Source organism: Gallinula chloropus, assembly GCF_964237585.1.
Source record: "Gallinula chloropus genome assembly, chromosome: 9".
In the NCBI taxonomy this organism is placed as follows: Eukaryota; Metazoa; Chordata; class Aves; order Gruiformes; family Rallidae; genus Gallinula; species Gallinula chloropus.
The window spans coordinates 8581182-8597301 of NC_140094.1; the positions used below are offsets into that span (position 1 = coordinate 8581182).

General features: G+C 39.0%; 1 protein-coding gene across 2 annotated transcripts in view; it reads right to left on the reverse strand.

The window, feature by feature from the left end:
- Positions 1–16120, reverse strand: part of FBN1 (fibrillin 1) — a gene marked incomplete at its 5' end in the record, with an annotated part of 146244 nt that overhangs the window by 61588 nt on the left and 68536 nt on the right. For both annotated transcript variants that reach the window (XM_084267944.1, XM_084267945.1), the window contains 7 exons: positions 643–768; positions 1678–1731; positions 3532–3684; positions 4948–5070; positions 9858–9980; positions 12094–12219; positions 15645–15764. In XM_084267944.1, coding sequence (XP_084124070.1) covers positions 643–768; positions 1678–1731; positions 3532–3684; positions 4948–5070; positions 9858–9980; positions 12094–12219; positions 15645–15764 — 825 coding nt within the window. The remainder of the gene's footprint in view (positions 1–642; positions 769–1677; positions 1732–3531; positions 3685–4947; positions 5071–9857; positions 9981–12093; positions 12220–15644; positions 15765–16120) is intronic.

Genomic DNA, 16120 nt, shown 5'->3' on the forward strand with positions numbered 1-16120 from the left:
TAAATTAGTTTTGACAATATTAATGAGAGAAATAAGATGAAACATAATCACCAAAAATTGCAAAAACTTACAATTATGGAAGAATAACATGCTACAAACCAGAACTCATCAGCTGAAGACTACCAAGAAGAAAAAACTCTGGATGTAACTCCCAATTAGAGGTTGACTTTGATCCCCAAGTATAACATGTATTTGAGAAAAGACTAATGCACTCTAAGTTCAGAAAGGATATTCCTAGGGGCAATGGAGAATTGCTGGCACCACTATATAAGGCACTTGGAGGCACCTAGCGCACCGGTGATCCTAAATGCTGCCTATGCTGCATTGTAATTGCAGAATCTGGCTGCTTTTGATTTTGAGAAACATTGATACTGTAGAGAGTATGTTCAGTGGACTTAACTGAACTGGATGTTTATTGCCTGGTTGCCAGTGATTTGAGTCATTGATGGCAATGGTCCCTTACAGCCCCACAGCAGAGGATTTTATGAACAGTGCAAAGCACTGAAACTGAAGCAAGAATTCAACAGAAACATCCAGAAATATCAGAAGAACAGTTAGTGGATCAAATGAAACACAAAAAAAGGTGAAGAAGGGTAAAAAAACAAGTATCGAAATTCAAAATTAAAAAGGGACATTTCATACCAATGCAGTTTTTCCCAGTTGAATCCACCTCATATCCAGGGTCACAAATACATTTGTATGTTCCATGTAGATTCTCACACCTTCCATTTGGACAGAGATCGGTATCCAGTAAGCACTCATTAATATCTACAGAAGGGTAAAAAAAAAAACCAAACAAAAAAACCCCCAGAGTCAATTGTTGCAGGGTTGTGTGCGGGGGTAGCTTTTCAAACTAGAAAAAAATATATTTTCAATATCCCTAACATGGGCTGCTCAATATTTATAATCAGGTAGTCCTGACCAGGGAATTCACATCTAAATATTCACATCCAAGAGAAAAAAAGCATCCCTTTCACACTGATTTAAGAGCATCACTAGTCCATAAACATTTAAGAGATTTACAACTCTAGATAAAAGCTGGAATATTAAACTGGAGTATCACATTTAGAGAGACAGTTGTACTAATCCCCTCTGTATCTCCCAATTCATAGCATTTCCCAATGACATCACTCTCCAAAGCATGAACATCCATCCTTTCTGAATGCCTCTCCCTCTCTATTGCTGTCACATCTACTAGTGAGTATTGGCTGACTTGGTGTTTGCAGCTTCCCAGTTCTACAACTGCAAAGCTTTTGCTGTAATTGTTTGCTCCTTCTCTGTAATTAACCAAACGCTGCCTGTCTGGCCTTTCTAACAGAAGAAAATTTGTGAGGAAGATCAATGTTCAACACGACTTTATTCTTCAGGATGGTTTCAGTTGAAGTGTGCAATTCTGACTTACATATATGATTTCTAAGTCATACGGGTAATGACACTTCTCATTAATTTGCCGCTATCATCTACTAGCACTCACATACATTCCATGGCATAAGCCAGAGAGGGCTCCCCTCATTTCACCCTAAATTATTCTAACGGGTTGCAAACAGTGAATTGAATAAGCCTTCCTCCCATTCCTTCCTGCCATCATCCCCACCAACAGAGCTAACAAATCAAGGATATGAAGGTAACACTTTTAGCCAGAACTGCTATAGCTTGCATTACATCAGGTGATCTTACCATTTCCTCCCGCAGTCATGCCAGTTCCACTGCTGCACAGAGCCTGATATTCAGCTGAAAAAATATTAAAATCCTTACTGGAATATTCTTTTTTAGCTCATTGCTTTCAGCATCATCATTTACAATAAAATTTACAGTATTTGAATAAAATAATATGCCTTTCAATTATTATAAAAACGTTATTTGCCTCAGTGTTCTGAACCTGTGAAACATTTCAGCAGATTCAGGGCCTGCATCTGCTCATGAAGATGGATGAGGAAAAGCTTCATATGGTGAAGTGATGCATTTAGGAATAGACATAAACTTCATGCTGGCCCTACTACACAAATGAGGCAGAACATATTCACAGCAAGATTCTCCAGAACTCTTATGTCCAAGCCAGTGCTTAAGGTGCACATTCAAAGTGACCAGGAAACAGAAAGTTTTCCTATAAATCTAGTCCATATTTAACTCCATCTAGCAGGACTGCCTTCATGAGTTCACAGCAGATCAAAGATCTCTTACCCTTGAAAAAGTAATAAATTAAAATATATATCAATATCTCAAAAGTCTTAATTACTGCTGGGTTCAAGTTCTTCTTTTGAGTTCAGAACAATTAATAGAATAAACTGACTGCCAAATCAGCACCAATTGTTGCCTTCCCTTCCCCATTCAAAGAAATGCTACACTTCAGCCTTGATGAAATTACATTTTTTTAGCAATTGAACAGGTGGGCAAAAACCACAGGAAAAATAGCTTCCATATACATAGATGTTTTGCTCAAGTAATTAAAATATAAAACGTAAGTCAATCATACACAGTCCAACATTTCCAAAGGTTTTAAACTCATCATAATAAGAGTCCACTAATATCAGTAGAGGCTGCTGGAAAAGGTCCTTCCTGTTTCTGGTAGCATTTCCTTTGTGTTTTGCTATTCAAATAACATGGCATGCCATAAAACAGTAGTCTTCAGCTCAACCAACTTCATTTATTTCAACTGGCTTTGTCCCCCTAATTCTTTTCATACAGCTATCAGGTAAACTAGGATTTAAAAAATAAGTCAAAAATTATTTTTGCCTACAAAACCATGTCAGTATGACATGGTTTTGAACTACACATTAAATAGCATATTTAGGTGCAACAACAAATTTTCTGAGTGTAAAGAATCACTCAAAGTTGGGCTTCAAGCTAGCTCCCTGAAGTCAGTCACCTCCACAAAATCAGGGTCTCTACTGGCTTCACAAGTACTTTGACAGCACAGGCTTCTAGGAGCAAGAGCTTTCCTGAAAGCAGAATCTGACCACAAAAATTATCAGGATTGCTTTCTTTCTAGTGAGAAGTTTTGTTCCACACAACTTTGCTTGATGGGGATTTCAGTGAGAAACTCAAGTAATCTCATTCCATTTAACTGAACATTTGGTTTTGCACTGAGTATCCCACGGCTAATTACTGTATAAACAATTTCCGATCACTTGAAGGATGTAGAATTTAGGCAGCAAACACCTGACTGACAGGTGTACATAAGGATTTGAGTGTATGAATTACTCGAGATGTTTCCATTAACAACTTGAGGTCAAAATTATATTTTTTTTATTACCTACTTGTAATAAAATAGTTTGCCATCTGAAAATCTGTTTTCATGGGTGTTACAACTCTGGCCCAGACACTGACATTTACTGTTGCCTCAAAAGTCATGTCCGGTACCCTTCCAACATGGAAAATAGCAGATTGAGTCACATGTGTAACACGCTATACGACAAGTCAACCCTCCTGATTCAGAATGCAACGTTAGTAGGAAACTGTATTTTACCTTTCTAAAATGAGTTTATTGACATAAAGCTTAGATTAGAACATGTACCAGTAAATATGCCATACCTGAATTTTGCGCTGGGCAGGGCTGACAAGGCTCCCCAAAGGCATAGTCAGTGCTGGCACAACAGCACTCTGATTTTGTTACCGCACCGGTTAGTGGTCTCACGCATTGTCCTCTCTTATAGCCACCGTAGCACGTGCTTCGCATATGTGTATCTGAGGGAAGAAATCTCTCTTAATCTTGCCATAGCCAACTATGCTGCCATAAATTACAACAAGTATTAAATCTAGCTCGGGTGTCATAAACACTATAAAATAGCTGTCAAAACAAAACATCTTTCATCATTTCCCTACACTTTTCACCCACTATGCCCTACTCTACCCAGGATAGGAAATTCTTCTTCCTTATGCTCCTAAAAGGTTAGATATACAAATTATTTACTGCATTTAATGACATAACATTAATTAGAGAAATACTAAGGGAGCCATCAATACTTGACCCGGAACTAGAAAGAAGCGATGGAGAAAATGGACAAAGTCTCTGCCCTATGACAGGGATGTTACTAACTTGTCAAGCCCAGAAGCAGGATCTCAGATCTAGAGCCAAGTATAATCAAAACTTCCGAAAAAACTTAGTACTGTTTATTCTCAGTACTGGTTTGATTTTAACAAGAAGTATTTCCCCCCCTAACTTTGTTAGTTGTTTCCAGTACATTAAAGCTAATATCACCACTGGCACAACACCCTGGATTAAGCCCACTAAGACCACACCAATCTTTTGTTTACATTTTTACCTGAAAAAAGGCAGAATGAGAGATAAGGGCAAACTTGCATAAGGAAAAGATCACAAAATATGCTGACATTAAAAAAATAAACATATCTTTCTTTGCTTGCGAAAAACAAGAACAAAAAAATCATTAATGCTATTCCATATTAATGCTATTCCAGAGCACCAGATTTAAAATGTTTATCTTTTCAGGTCCAGGATGACATTTCTTACATATTAAAAACTGGCCCCTTGACTGACACATTAATCAAACACCTCAAACATCTTTTGCTTGTAGAGAAACGGGCATAATTGGAAAAATTACTATGTCCCACTTCAAAAACAGATGAACGAGTAATTACATTTTAAGCTTAGTGACAACTGAGTACTTTGTCAGAAACAGGGCAAATTCTCACCTACTCGAAACTGATACAACACTAGTCACCCCCAACAGTATTATGTTGCATAGTCTATCTCACCTTGTGATTTGTCCCACACATTTTTTCCCTTTAAATGTAAAAGAGAAGACAAAAAGTGCAAAATGTGCTATTACAGTAAATATCCCAGAGCCACTAGTTGCCGGTAAAACTACCACCCATCCATCCATGGAAAAAATGGGAAATTCCCCATTCAAACTCGATCTGTCTATCAGTCCAGCATTAATGCCTTAACAGCACTTAATTTTGACTCACTACACATTAAGCTTGTCTTACCAACACACACACGTCCGTCCAGTCCTACTGCAAGGCCAGGGAAGCATTCACATCTGAAAGAGCCATCAGTGTTCACACAGCGCCCGTTCATGCATATTCCAGCTGTCTCACACTCATCGATGTCTGTTGGAGAACAGAATGAGCTTTATTAGAAATTAAATTACATACTGTTCAATGCCTGGCTGAAACTTGCATTTTCAATGGATCCTATATAAAAATATCAAGTATAAATGGAAACTCATTCAAATAAAGGTTTTATTAGGAATAATGATTAATTCATTCAGTGAAATGGAAGAAGAAAAGGCAAGATTCAGAGGAAATAAACAGAACAAAACAATTTCATTCTCCTTAGAGAGCAAAAAGGGAATACATTTTCCTAACTTGTTCCCGAGAGGTAAATATTCCAATTTAAGGGTCATTCAGGCAAAAACATAATCAGAGGAAGGAGGAAACTGTGACTGCTAAGACAAAGGACTTCTGTAGTGTGTAACGGGGCATTCCCTTTCTGTGTCAACAGTGAGTTCATGCTGCAAGAAGTAAGTCCAGAGAGCAAAGAGAATCTTACACCCACCCCCCCACCACGAGGTGCCTTCACAGGGCCACCAAAGAATTTCCCTTCCTCCTGCTGCGGGTTCAGTTTTTGGAAGCACATCTGAATGTCCAGTGTCAGACCCTGCCCACACATAGCGTCTCTCTGGTAATCTGCACGACAATTGGGTTTTCCTATCAGATGCTCATTACAGCTCATTTTACGAACTTTCAATGGACAGACTGCACTCCAGCCCTGAAAGGAATTTGTTAATGATTTGAGCCCCCAGCAATTGCCGAGCACAAGCTGCCATCTTTGCCCAACAATAGTACATTGAACAATAAAGCCCTTAGCAATAAAATACAAGAATGAAGCCTTATAATACAGGACAATCACAAAGGGATGTCAAATTAGTAAAAATTTCTATAGGCTGCGTATCCTGTTAATAAGTAAGATCATTCTCTAGACACAGAGATCATACCATTATTTTATAAGTGATTAAGAAAAGGAGTGTTTAAAATGTTGTTTGGAAGTATGAATAACCTTTATAAAATAATCACTTCATAACAACTCTCCATAATATATACAAGAGACAGTGTGTGTGACAATTTCCTTTTTTCTGACCTTAAAAGGGCAAATTGAGAGTGAAACACCTCTGTGTTTTACTTAGTTTGTGTTGTTTGGCATAAAACATGGCTTGTATGATCCAAGATTCCTTTTTCAAACTGCATTTTAAAATAGAAGTTATATTTAAGTACATGGGCTCAATTCATTTCTACTTTATCCTGCAATCTTTTGTTCTGTTTCAGACAAATCTTAAATGTTTTTCCCACTTTAAATTTAGTCCTTACTCAGTATAAGTGAAAACAGAGTTAGGGCTTCAAAATGTACTTAACAGTGCAGATCATTATTTTGTTAGGCAACACTGAACTCTTTTGACAGATACAAGCTCTCTTAAAAAAAAAAAAAAAAAAAAGCAAAAAAAATCCCTAACTTTCATTTTTAAGGTTACTTACAGAAACAGGCAAAGTTACTTTTTTCCTTTTCCTGGAGTTATCTTTTTACAAAAGATTTTCTAGGCTAATAAAGGGGTAAAACGTGCAATCCATTTTCTTTTGCACCGATTTACAAATGTGTTGAAAATGCTGTTATAGATGTTTTATAGAAAGGTAAAGTGGGTCACTTAGAATTTCACAGATCAGCTGAAACTCTGGCTCCAGTACAGATGGGGTGAAAAGCTCCTGCTTTTACCAGGGCTGAGATTACACCCAGTAAATCAACTGCACACACAGGCAGAAAGTCCAAATTTCTAACCTTGATGGGGTTCTGCTGTATTTTGTGGTAAAATTCACCATTTGGACAACTTCAAAAATACTTGTTTTTTCTGACTTTTGCCAGAATACCTCAACCTGGTTCTGGAAAACCAACTAATGGCTTCATTCTCCACGTCCAATGAGTTTTTGCCTTTTTCTGCTTAGCTTGCTCAGTAGTGCCAGCTGGGTACACTAAGTCCTCTAATTTTAACCAGGAAAAATTTACTCAGTTGCTTTGCAATAGCTTTCACTTTGGGGAACTCCCGTTTGGTCTAAAGACGAAACAATGTATGGAACAATGCTTTAAACCTCTGCCTGTCTGATGTAAGTATTTGTGAAAAATCATCAGCCAATCATCAGCAACTGAAACTAACAGTGAATTAGCTTAGTATGTCTTTTATTACAGGGAATACACAAGACTATGGTGTAACATTCTTTTTTGGCATGTTGCTTCATAAAGCCCGAGTGGAATTTTTTACCAGACAGCCAAGCATATGCCTTGTACTTATACTTAAATTCCAGTTTTATGAAACTAAGTCTCAATTACAGTATCCCCAAACTTTGGGTTAGAAATTCTTCTTAATAGTAGAAAATTCAGTTTAGAGTGCATCAAGTGAGATGCTTATAGGAGTAATGTGTTGCACACAGCAATTCTTGTATTCCTTTGATGATCCCCAAAAGGGTTTGGCAAAAACACAATTTCAATTGCATATCAATTGCTCAGGCAGGTAGCCAACTTGCTGCAGAAATGTCAATTTGCACACACACAGACTCCCAGTATGCACAAGCACTAACTGCGTACGCAAGCATGAGCTTAGAATCTAAGCTTGTGTAAGATCTTAACACACTCACTTCACAAACAAACTCAGGATATGCAGTGTGAACAACGAATGTCTGGAAGGCTAACCGTTCTGTAGGACGTAAGTTATTTACTTTGTACATGTGGTGCGTACAGAAAGGACTCAATAAACAATAAAATCTATAGGAAAAAACCCATTATATTAAAGATCAATCTTTTGAACTTTTACTAACATACCTAGAGACATTTACTGGAGTTCTGCTCTCTCTGGCCACTACATTCCTGGGAATTATTTCATGATACTTTGGGCAAGAGGAAGGAAGGAGACAAATAAGAATTTGGGAAAAAATGTAATTCGGGTGTCAAGGTCTCCAAATCTGGTTTGATTTTGACCCAATAGCAATTTTAACATGTAACGAATGTTTGCATGCTCATTCATAGAGAACAAGGCTTACTCTAAGTGTTGAAAAGCAGTGGGAGAAATTCTTCATTTTACTATAAGATCTGTTCCAACTTTCAGTAGGAATCAGTTGAGTTGCCTGCAATTTTGGATAATTTTCAACTATTCTCCCTTTGATGCACAGAAGTAACATTTCTCTAGGGCCAGAAACCCCTTTTTGGCTGTATCCATACTCCCGTTTAGCCAGAAGGCATGTAACAGACGCTGTGAAGTTAAGTATCATTGGTTTTTAAGTAGTCTGAAGCAATTTACATACCATCTCCTTGGATGGCATTTCAGTGCACAGACCAATGTAAAAGAGAAAAAAAAACCCACCCAAAAAAAAAATAATCCAAAAAACCACCATACCAAAAGCTGCTGAAGGCAAAAGTCAAGACAAGCATTTGGATTGAGTTTGAGTCAGAGAGTCACATTCCTGCTAACAACACAGTGGGCTTGGGGAAGACAACTGGCCGATGTGCCAAGGCCTGATGGGCATTGAGTTCTTCCCTGCCAAGCCTGACAAAGTCTTGCTGCCATTTCACACACAGATCAGGTGGAAAATAAGCTTTGACAAAGCACAGATATACACCTACCACTTAGAAAACAGGTAAGAATAGAAATAAAGTGGATTGTTCTGTGTGTGAAGGCTGCAGCCAACGCAGCCTGCAGCTGCTAAGCTAAGGGGACACTCAGTGTAAGGTTCTGCATGTTTGTTCATCTGATAAACTAAGAACAATTCATTCTCCCAATCAAAACAACCTCATTACAAAGCAAGAATGGGCTTATCTCTCATTAGAAAAACATGATTCCCACACCTAAAGGCTGGGAAGCACTGTCCTGCATAGCTAGTGCAAAAGTTATCGAATACAAGAGAAAGCCCAATGTTTAATCAGACTCATTCACTGGGTTTGGATTTAAAGTTTAAGTCTAAACAGTATGCACACACAGATCTAATACTGGTACAGCATTCAAGAAGTGACACCCTTCACATCTGTAAATCTCAAAACCAAATTATTTATTCAAATATTTACTTTTGGTTTCTGTCCACTAGAAGATACTGCTGAGTAAACCAGTGTGACATTTTTTTAAATTTGCCAAAGTGTAAGTGAGCACATTCTCTGCCTTGAATTCAAGAGTTAAAAGATTTTAAATCTTTCAAAAGAAAAACTGTAAGTAACTTGGCCCAGCATTTGTTTATTCCTTATTTCAACTTCTGCTTTGTGCCTATAAAACTTGTTGAAACATGAAGATTTATACACACAAAACTTCCAGTTCCTGATGGGACTGAACGGAAACTGATGACATAACCAGCCACCCAAACGCCACAGTGTCTCCCATGGGGGATACTGCTGAGCTAGCACAGTAAATGCAAAAGGCAATCTTGTTGTGGTGCTCATGTCTCCATCTCGGTCACATGGGATGCTGGGCACCCCTTGGAGATGCTGTTAACTAGGAACACCCAGGCGGGAATGGGAGAAAAACCCAAAGAAGGCAATAAGCCAGGAAGTTTGGGTGGCCAAATGCAGATATACTGGAGCCAAAATGCAGAAGACCTCATAGGCAAAAAGACCTGGCATTTAACTAGGTCAGATCACAGAGTCCTTGATGAAAGAATATTTCCCACTGGTTAGGGCAGCTGCTCAACACTATGGAGAAGCGTGAGTACTGTCCTGCACAATGACAAGTCTTTCTAGCTGGTTAAAAAAGCATATCTGATGAGAACTCTGACCAGCATTTCTTGTCCTCAAGGATCACTGTAAGAAACTACAGTGATTCTTGAAACTACCAGAGGGGTACGACACACAAGCTTTTGGAATCCATGCTCACCTCTGCAATAGCGTCCATCAGATGCTAACTGGAACCCTGGTTTACAAATGCATTTAAAACTGCCATCTTCATTGATGCACATCCCATTGAGGCACATGTTCCTTATGCTGCATTCATCCATATCTGAAAATGTATATAATAGACATAATTCTTACAAGGTTTAACTAAAGTTATATCCAAAAGATAAACCTTAATTTCTTTATTAGTTGTCAGACCTATATGATAATCAGAAACATATGATGGGACATACTGCACTGTCTTAGAGGATGTGTCAAAGCAATGGCTGTTTTTTCATAACAAATTGTTAACATATAAGGGTATGCATCCAAAAAGAGTAAAGAGAATGAAAAACATATGAAAAACGGGACAGCTTAAAAACTAAAAGTTGGTAAAAACCCTAAAAAAGTGAGAAAGGTATGTAACTAAGAAGGTTTGCAGTGCTGATGTAGATAGAAGCTGGTTAGAAACAGCCTCCCATTCAGAATTGTAAACACAATTTTATGCTACTAAGAGCACCTGAAAGGGGAGAAGTGGGCATTTGTGTTCGTGAAAACTTTTGTAATGTCCATTGGATGAATCTAAGATTTATGATGTGGGAGAGACTTGCCAGCCCTTGCTCAAGCATGCATTCTGTGGGCACTTCCATCAAGTACCATTTAAATAAAACCTACCCCGTCCCTGGATTTAGCATGACAGGTCACATAGCTTTATATTAGCATTGTTCACCCACTGACCTAATGGCATGGTATGAAGGACTTGAATAGAAAAAAAATGGACACTGCTATGCTGAACCCTGCAGTTACTCACATCAAGAAAAAGGAAAAGAAAAAAAAGAAAAAGCAAGAACAGAGAATTCTGTGCTTGATTTGAGTAAGCTTCTCTATCTTCTTAGTCTGTATTTCATCCTGGCACAAATGAAATCAGCTCTGGACATTACATTTAAAAATCAGCATTATTTACCAGTTTTGTCTAAAGGATTCTACACCGTTACATTAAGGCACGGCACGATGCCATGGTCTTTGCTGATTAGTATGTGTGCACATGTATTCCTCAGAACAAAACTCAATGCATTACAATGCCAGAGATGAAACTGTTTCATAAGTGGATGCAACAGACATTCTGGCAACATATGCAATGGAATTAAAAATGTTTTACCAGACTGCCGATGTCCTGGTTCTTATTACTATTAGCACATGGTATTTGGTGGGAAAGGAAGAAATCATAATCGAGGTTTTTTTCCAAAATATATTAATTTCCAACTCTATTTAGTCAATATAGTTCCATAATAAGGTATTTAAAAAGCAGCTTATAGTGCTAAACTGTATCTAAAAGAGAGTCAGGAAAAACAGAGTCTTAAAATGTCTGTCTCTACCAAGGATTAACAGAATCACTACTAGCACATAAAATCACTGGATCATAATGACATTACAATATATTCGGAATCGTGCTATTTTCCTTAATATTGCAGCTGTCTTGGACAGAAATTACACTTCTAGACATGGTGTGTTTTCTTTTTACTTACAGGCTAAGTCAGACAAAAATAATTTATGATTTAAAAAAAAAAAAAGTATCTATCCCAACCAGGAATTTTGGCATTAAGTCTTTGAGCTGAATCACTGAGATAATATTCTGCCAAAAATGTTTCTAAGAACAGTGCTTGAAATTCCTTTAACGTATGAATAGATCATTGGGAACCCTCCCAAGGACCTTGGGAAGCATGATAAAGAACATTCTTCTTCCTCCCTCCACCCCCCACCCCCTACCACCACTTACTAAAGGTCTGGGAGGTAGGAACACATCAATTATGTTTACAAATTTTTCTTAAAACAGTTTTTATGGGTCAGACCAGACTGCATCTACATAAAACACATTGCTAGTCACCCAGTAAGATCCCATAAAGCATGCTGTTAAACACACAGTAAAATCAGGCAGCATGTGACTCGTGCTCCGTTTTAAAAATGTACCACTCCCATCAAAGAAACTGCCTTTTGCGATAGTGGTATGTGCTATTTCTCCTGCTGGACAGACATCCCGTTGAGGATTGCCAAGCCAAGGCTCCAGAACTGGCTGCAAAAGACAGTTTACTTGCCCTCCCAGATACAGCAAAAGGTATTTAGAAATCTGATTCTTTGCGTTTTCCCTTCCCCCCCACCAGAGGTCCTTTTCTTTTTCATTGATGTGAATCACCTCCTGCCACCGGAGTGACCGATAGGGAGGAACTCCGGGGAAGTCTTACCTTCACAGTTTTTCCCATCGGCTGCCACCTGAAAGCCGGCATTGCACACGCAGTGAAAACTGCCATCTGTGTTTATGCAGCGCCCGTTATTACAGATACGGCCGTTCTGCAAACACTCGTCGATGTCTGAAAGCCAAACCGAAAAGAAATACAGCATTGCACAGTGTTTCTTCTTTATACTGAAGAGGAATTTTTCCCACTTCTCCTTCCCCTAGGTTTTTAACCCCACATGGAAACTATGTTCAGCTGAAAACTGAGTTATTTCGATTTCCATTGATGAACATTATGGGGGTGTTCATCAGCTTGAAATTTCAAGCTACTGTGAAAGCATTTCAGTGACCGTTACCCTGCAGCTTGCTCAAACAAGACTCCAAACTCCAACCCAGATTGGTTGGGTTTTTTTACATTTTTGTTCATCATGAAAATATTATTACTGAAGTTTAACTTAACAATAGCTAACTACCGAAGGAAAGACAGAGTACTGCTGCTTTCTGAGATAACAAGAAAGCTTGAGACTTTCCCACCTCAGAAGATATTTCTCCTGCTTATTTTATATTTGAAACATCAACTCCTCATTTCCCTCTCTCTGCAGGAGGTGCTTGGCAAGTGCTTTGGAGGACCTGAATAGTGATATCACACGAGGTTGGCAGCTCTCCCTCTCCTCCAAACGAGGGGAGAGGAGATGCTGAGACAGACTGTCTAGACATTTTTCAGATTGCTCAGTGTTCTCCATCAAGGCCTGGACCATCTCCCAGAGATTCCTGCACACAGGGGACTCTGCTCACAGAGATCTCAACCAGCCCATGCAGACCCATCTCTCATGCAACCCACAATGTCTTCCCAAATATCCTGGGGGTGTCCTTCCCCAGGCTTTCTCCACAGGGAAGTAATGTTGTGCTTCAGAAGAAGCAGAGTATGAAGCATCCTCCCAAAAGCCCTTGCTCTCTAGACATCTATTGAAGCACAACTGATGCCTCTCAAAATTGTGAACCTGTATTTACCCTCTTAGCAGCACAGTAGTGCTGGGAAGATGCTAAGAAATACCTGAAAATAACTGTTTTGTAATCAAGCAACCAGGCCAGCAGAGGCAAGAGCTGCTCAAGTGACAGCACACCGCAGTGGCAGCTTGCAGTCCTCTTGATTTCCAGCAAAAGTGGCCAGGTTTGATAAACCTCCCCTCGTTCGACAAACAAGGATCACCAATGCATAATAGTGAGTTTTCTCTCTCCTCGGTCCCTTCCCTCCTCTCCACTTCTGTGGCACATGCTTGTATGTGAGCCTGGCTTCCATTACTCCCCCAGCTTGCTTTCTCAGAATGGGCAGAAATGCTACAGCATCTCAGGGTTTTCCTGGCCTTTTAGTTTTTAGAGCTCATTAGGATTTGTAGTTTAATACATCTAATGCCATGCAAATCACGGTGCAAAAAAATTAATACAGATTCTTGGGTTTTATGTACACAGAGCTGACTAGAGACCCACCACTGTTTCATGTTACATTTCTAATTTTCAAATTATGAAATATCATTGTGGCTTCCCCTAAGAAACTTGAAAAAATCACAGGTCTCCCTCTCTATATATGTCCATAACTGCTGCCATGTCCATGTAAGATCTGTCCTCCTCTCAGCAATGTCAGGTAGATTATAGTAAGGACTTAGCTATTTAAGCTGTGACTCCCACACATTCATAGCTCATCATGACAAAATTTCACTTCTTTTTCGAGGTTCATTTTACATCCCTTCTGCAACTGAAAAGCATTTTTTGTTTTGGTCACTAATCATAATGTGACAACATTATTTATCTATGTGTCAAGTTAACATATGCATTCAGCCAAACTCCTACTAGAATTATAAAGGATCCTAGTAACAGTTGAATCAGTAGCTTGAGAAACAGACTGTGATGTTCAATCAGCCACCTATCAGACTCATCATGCAGAAAAAAAATACTCCCCTGGAACCTCAGAGCAAGGAACATATAAACATCTGGTCATTATGGAGACTTCATTTTTCAAGTATGGACGTAAGGAATACATTTGCAAAAGCATATCAGCACAGACACATTTGTGTATGCAAAAAATAAAACCTCAACATACAAAGTAGTCATGCAAAGTAATTTCACAGCAAATGCTGATCTTGGCAGGCACCAGTGTTATATGCATATTTGCCAAAAGCACCCCACTAGCCCTTTTCACTACACAAAGTTTTTTATCTCCTAAAAGTTCCTTCAGAAAACAAAGATATTGCACATCCTAGCATTTTCTGAACTGTCTGTCAAGCAAGCACAGTTCCCATAGACTGCAAAGGAACTGCTAAGTGACCACACTTTAATGCCATTAAGCTACTGGGTTTCTGACAACCATGTGTTTGTGTAATGAATCAGTCAAATTAAAAGCGTGTGACAAAAATGACTCTTGAGTAAATTCATCACCACTGAGTCTCCTGCACTCCTGCACCACTAGGCAGTTGAACATGCTATGAAGATTCTTCCACAGCATGGCTGTTAGGCAGCAATTAGGTAAAATGCTCCCAGCAACATGTGGCCATGATGCTGGCTTTGCAAGTCCTCCTGGACTGCAGTAAGTTTCTGTACCACAAACACCTTTCTGATTCACAAAGGGAAGTGGGGGGGGAATAAAAATCACATACTAATACACTTACTTCTGTCTTTTTAGGAACTCTCTGCTTCAGAATGAGAATCCTACCCTCAGTGCAGAAAGCAAAATATGAAGACAAGCTGGGACTCTGAGCATTCAAACATCCTGTTTCATTTACATGTTTCATTTCTTATGGAATATCAAAGTAGTCATTCCCCTGCCAGACGTGTCTCATTATGATTTAACTATATAGGATTGCATCCACCTTTACAGTCAAATTCCCATCCCAGCACAGTGTGGGGACCACAGAACCCTGACAGAGGGCTGACCACTGAGAAGCTACACGTTCCCCATACCCATGGGAAAGCAGGGTGAAGATCATCAGGGCTACTGCTGAACCTGGTCTTGAAAACACCAATAATAGGGATTCAACAGCTTTCTCACCTAGACCTTCAAGGCACTTTACTACTTTTCCATACCTCATTTAAGTGCTCATTGCAGTAATTTATGTTTTCTCCTTTCTCTGAAAATGGGCCCAGACAATACACAGGCACTGTACTGTTTTATTTACCCATTGGAAGACTTATCTTTCTCCCCAACTTTTTTAGATTTTTAACAATCTTTTACAGGTAAAGGGATTGCTCCAAAGAAGTGATGCTTAATTGTCCTTGAGATCCTCAAGAAACAAACCAAAAAAATCTCAGTAGTTAATAAAAAATATATACATTTTTACTTTTCCACTTCAAAGCCTGAGATGCTTTCAGCACAAGACAAAAGGTCTTTCGCCATAATTCATTCTGTGAACAACCAGTTCAGGCAGTTTAATATTTTTTTCTGCCATGTAGTTCCGTTTGGATTTTTTTTAAATTCTCCTAACACATCTGTTAAATTTTGCTTAAAAACTATTTTCCCTCCTGGTACATATACAATAGTACAGATATGGCTGCAAAACCATCATTTACCTCGGCACTCTGTTCTAGTTGGTGTGCTTTGATATCCTATACGACACTGGCATATGTAGGATCCCTGGGTGTTAACACAGTCTCCACTTATGCATGGATTCTTCTCACATTCATCAACATCTGTGAAGCACAGACAACATATTTTATTAAGACATTGTTTGAAAGGTGTTTGGGTCTGTAGAGATATTTTATTGTTTTGTAGTTGGAGAAATAGTGTGCTTCAATCTGAAAGGAAAGGAAGAGAACATCACTGAATTCCCAGTAAAAGGATAATAGAATCACAGAATCATAGCATCTTTAGGGCTGGAAGGGACCTTAAAGATCAGCAAGTTCCAGCCCCCGTGCCATGGGCAGGGACACCTCTCACTAGACCAGACTGCTCAAGGCCCCATCCAACCCAGCTCTGAACACCTCCAGGGAGGGGGTCTCCACCATGTCCCTCCACCATGTTCCAGTGCCTCACTACCCTCCTAGTA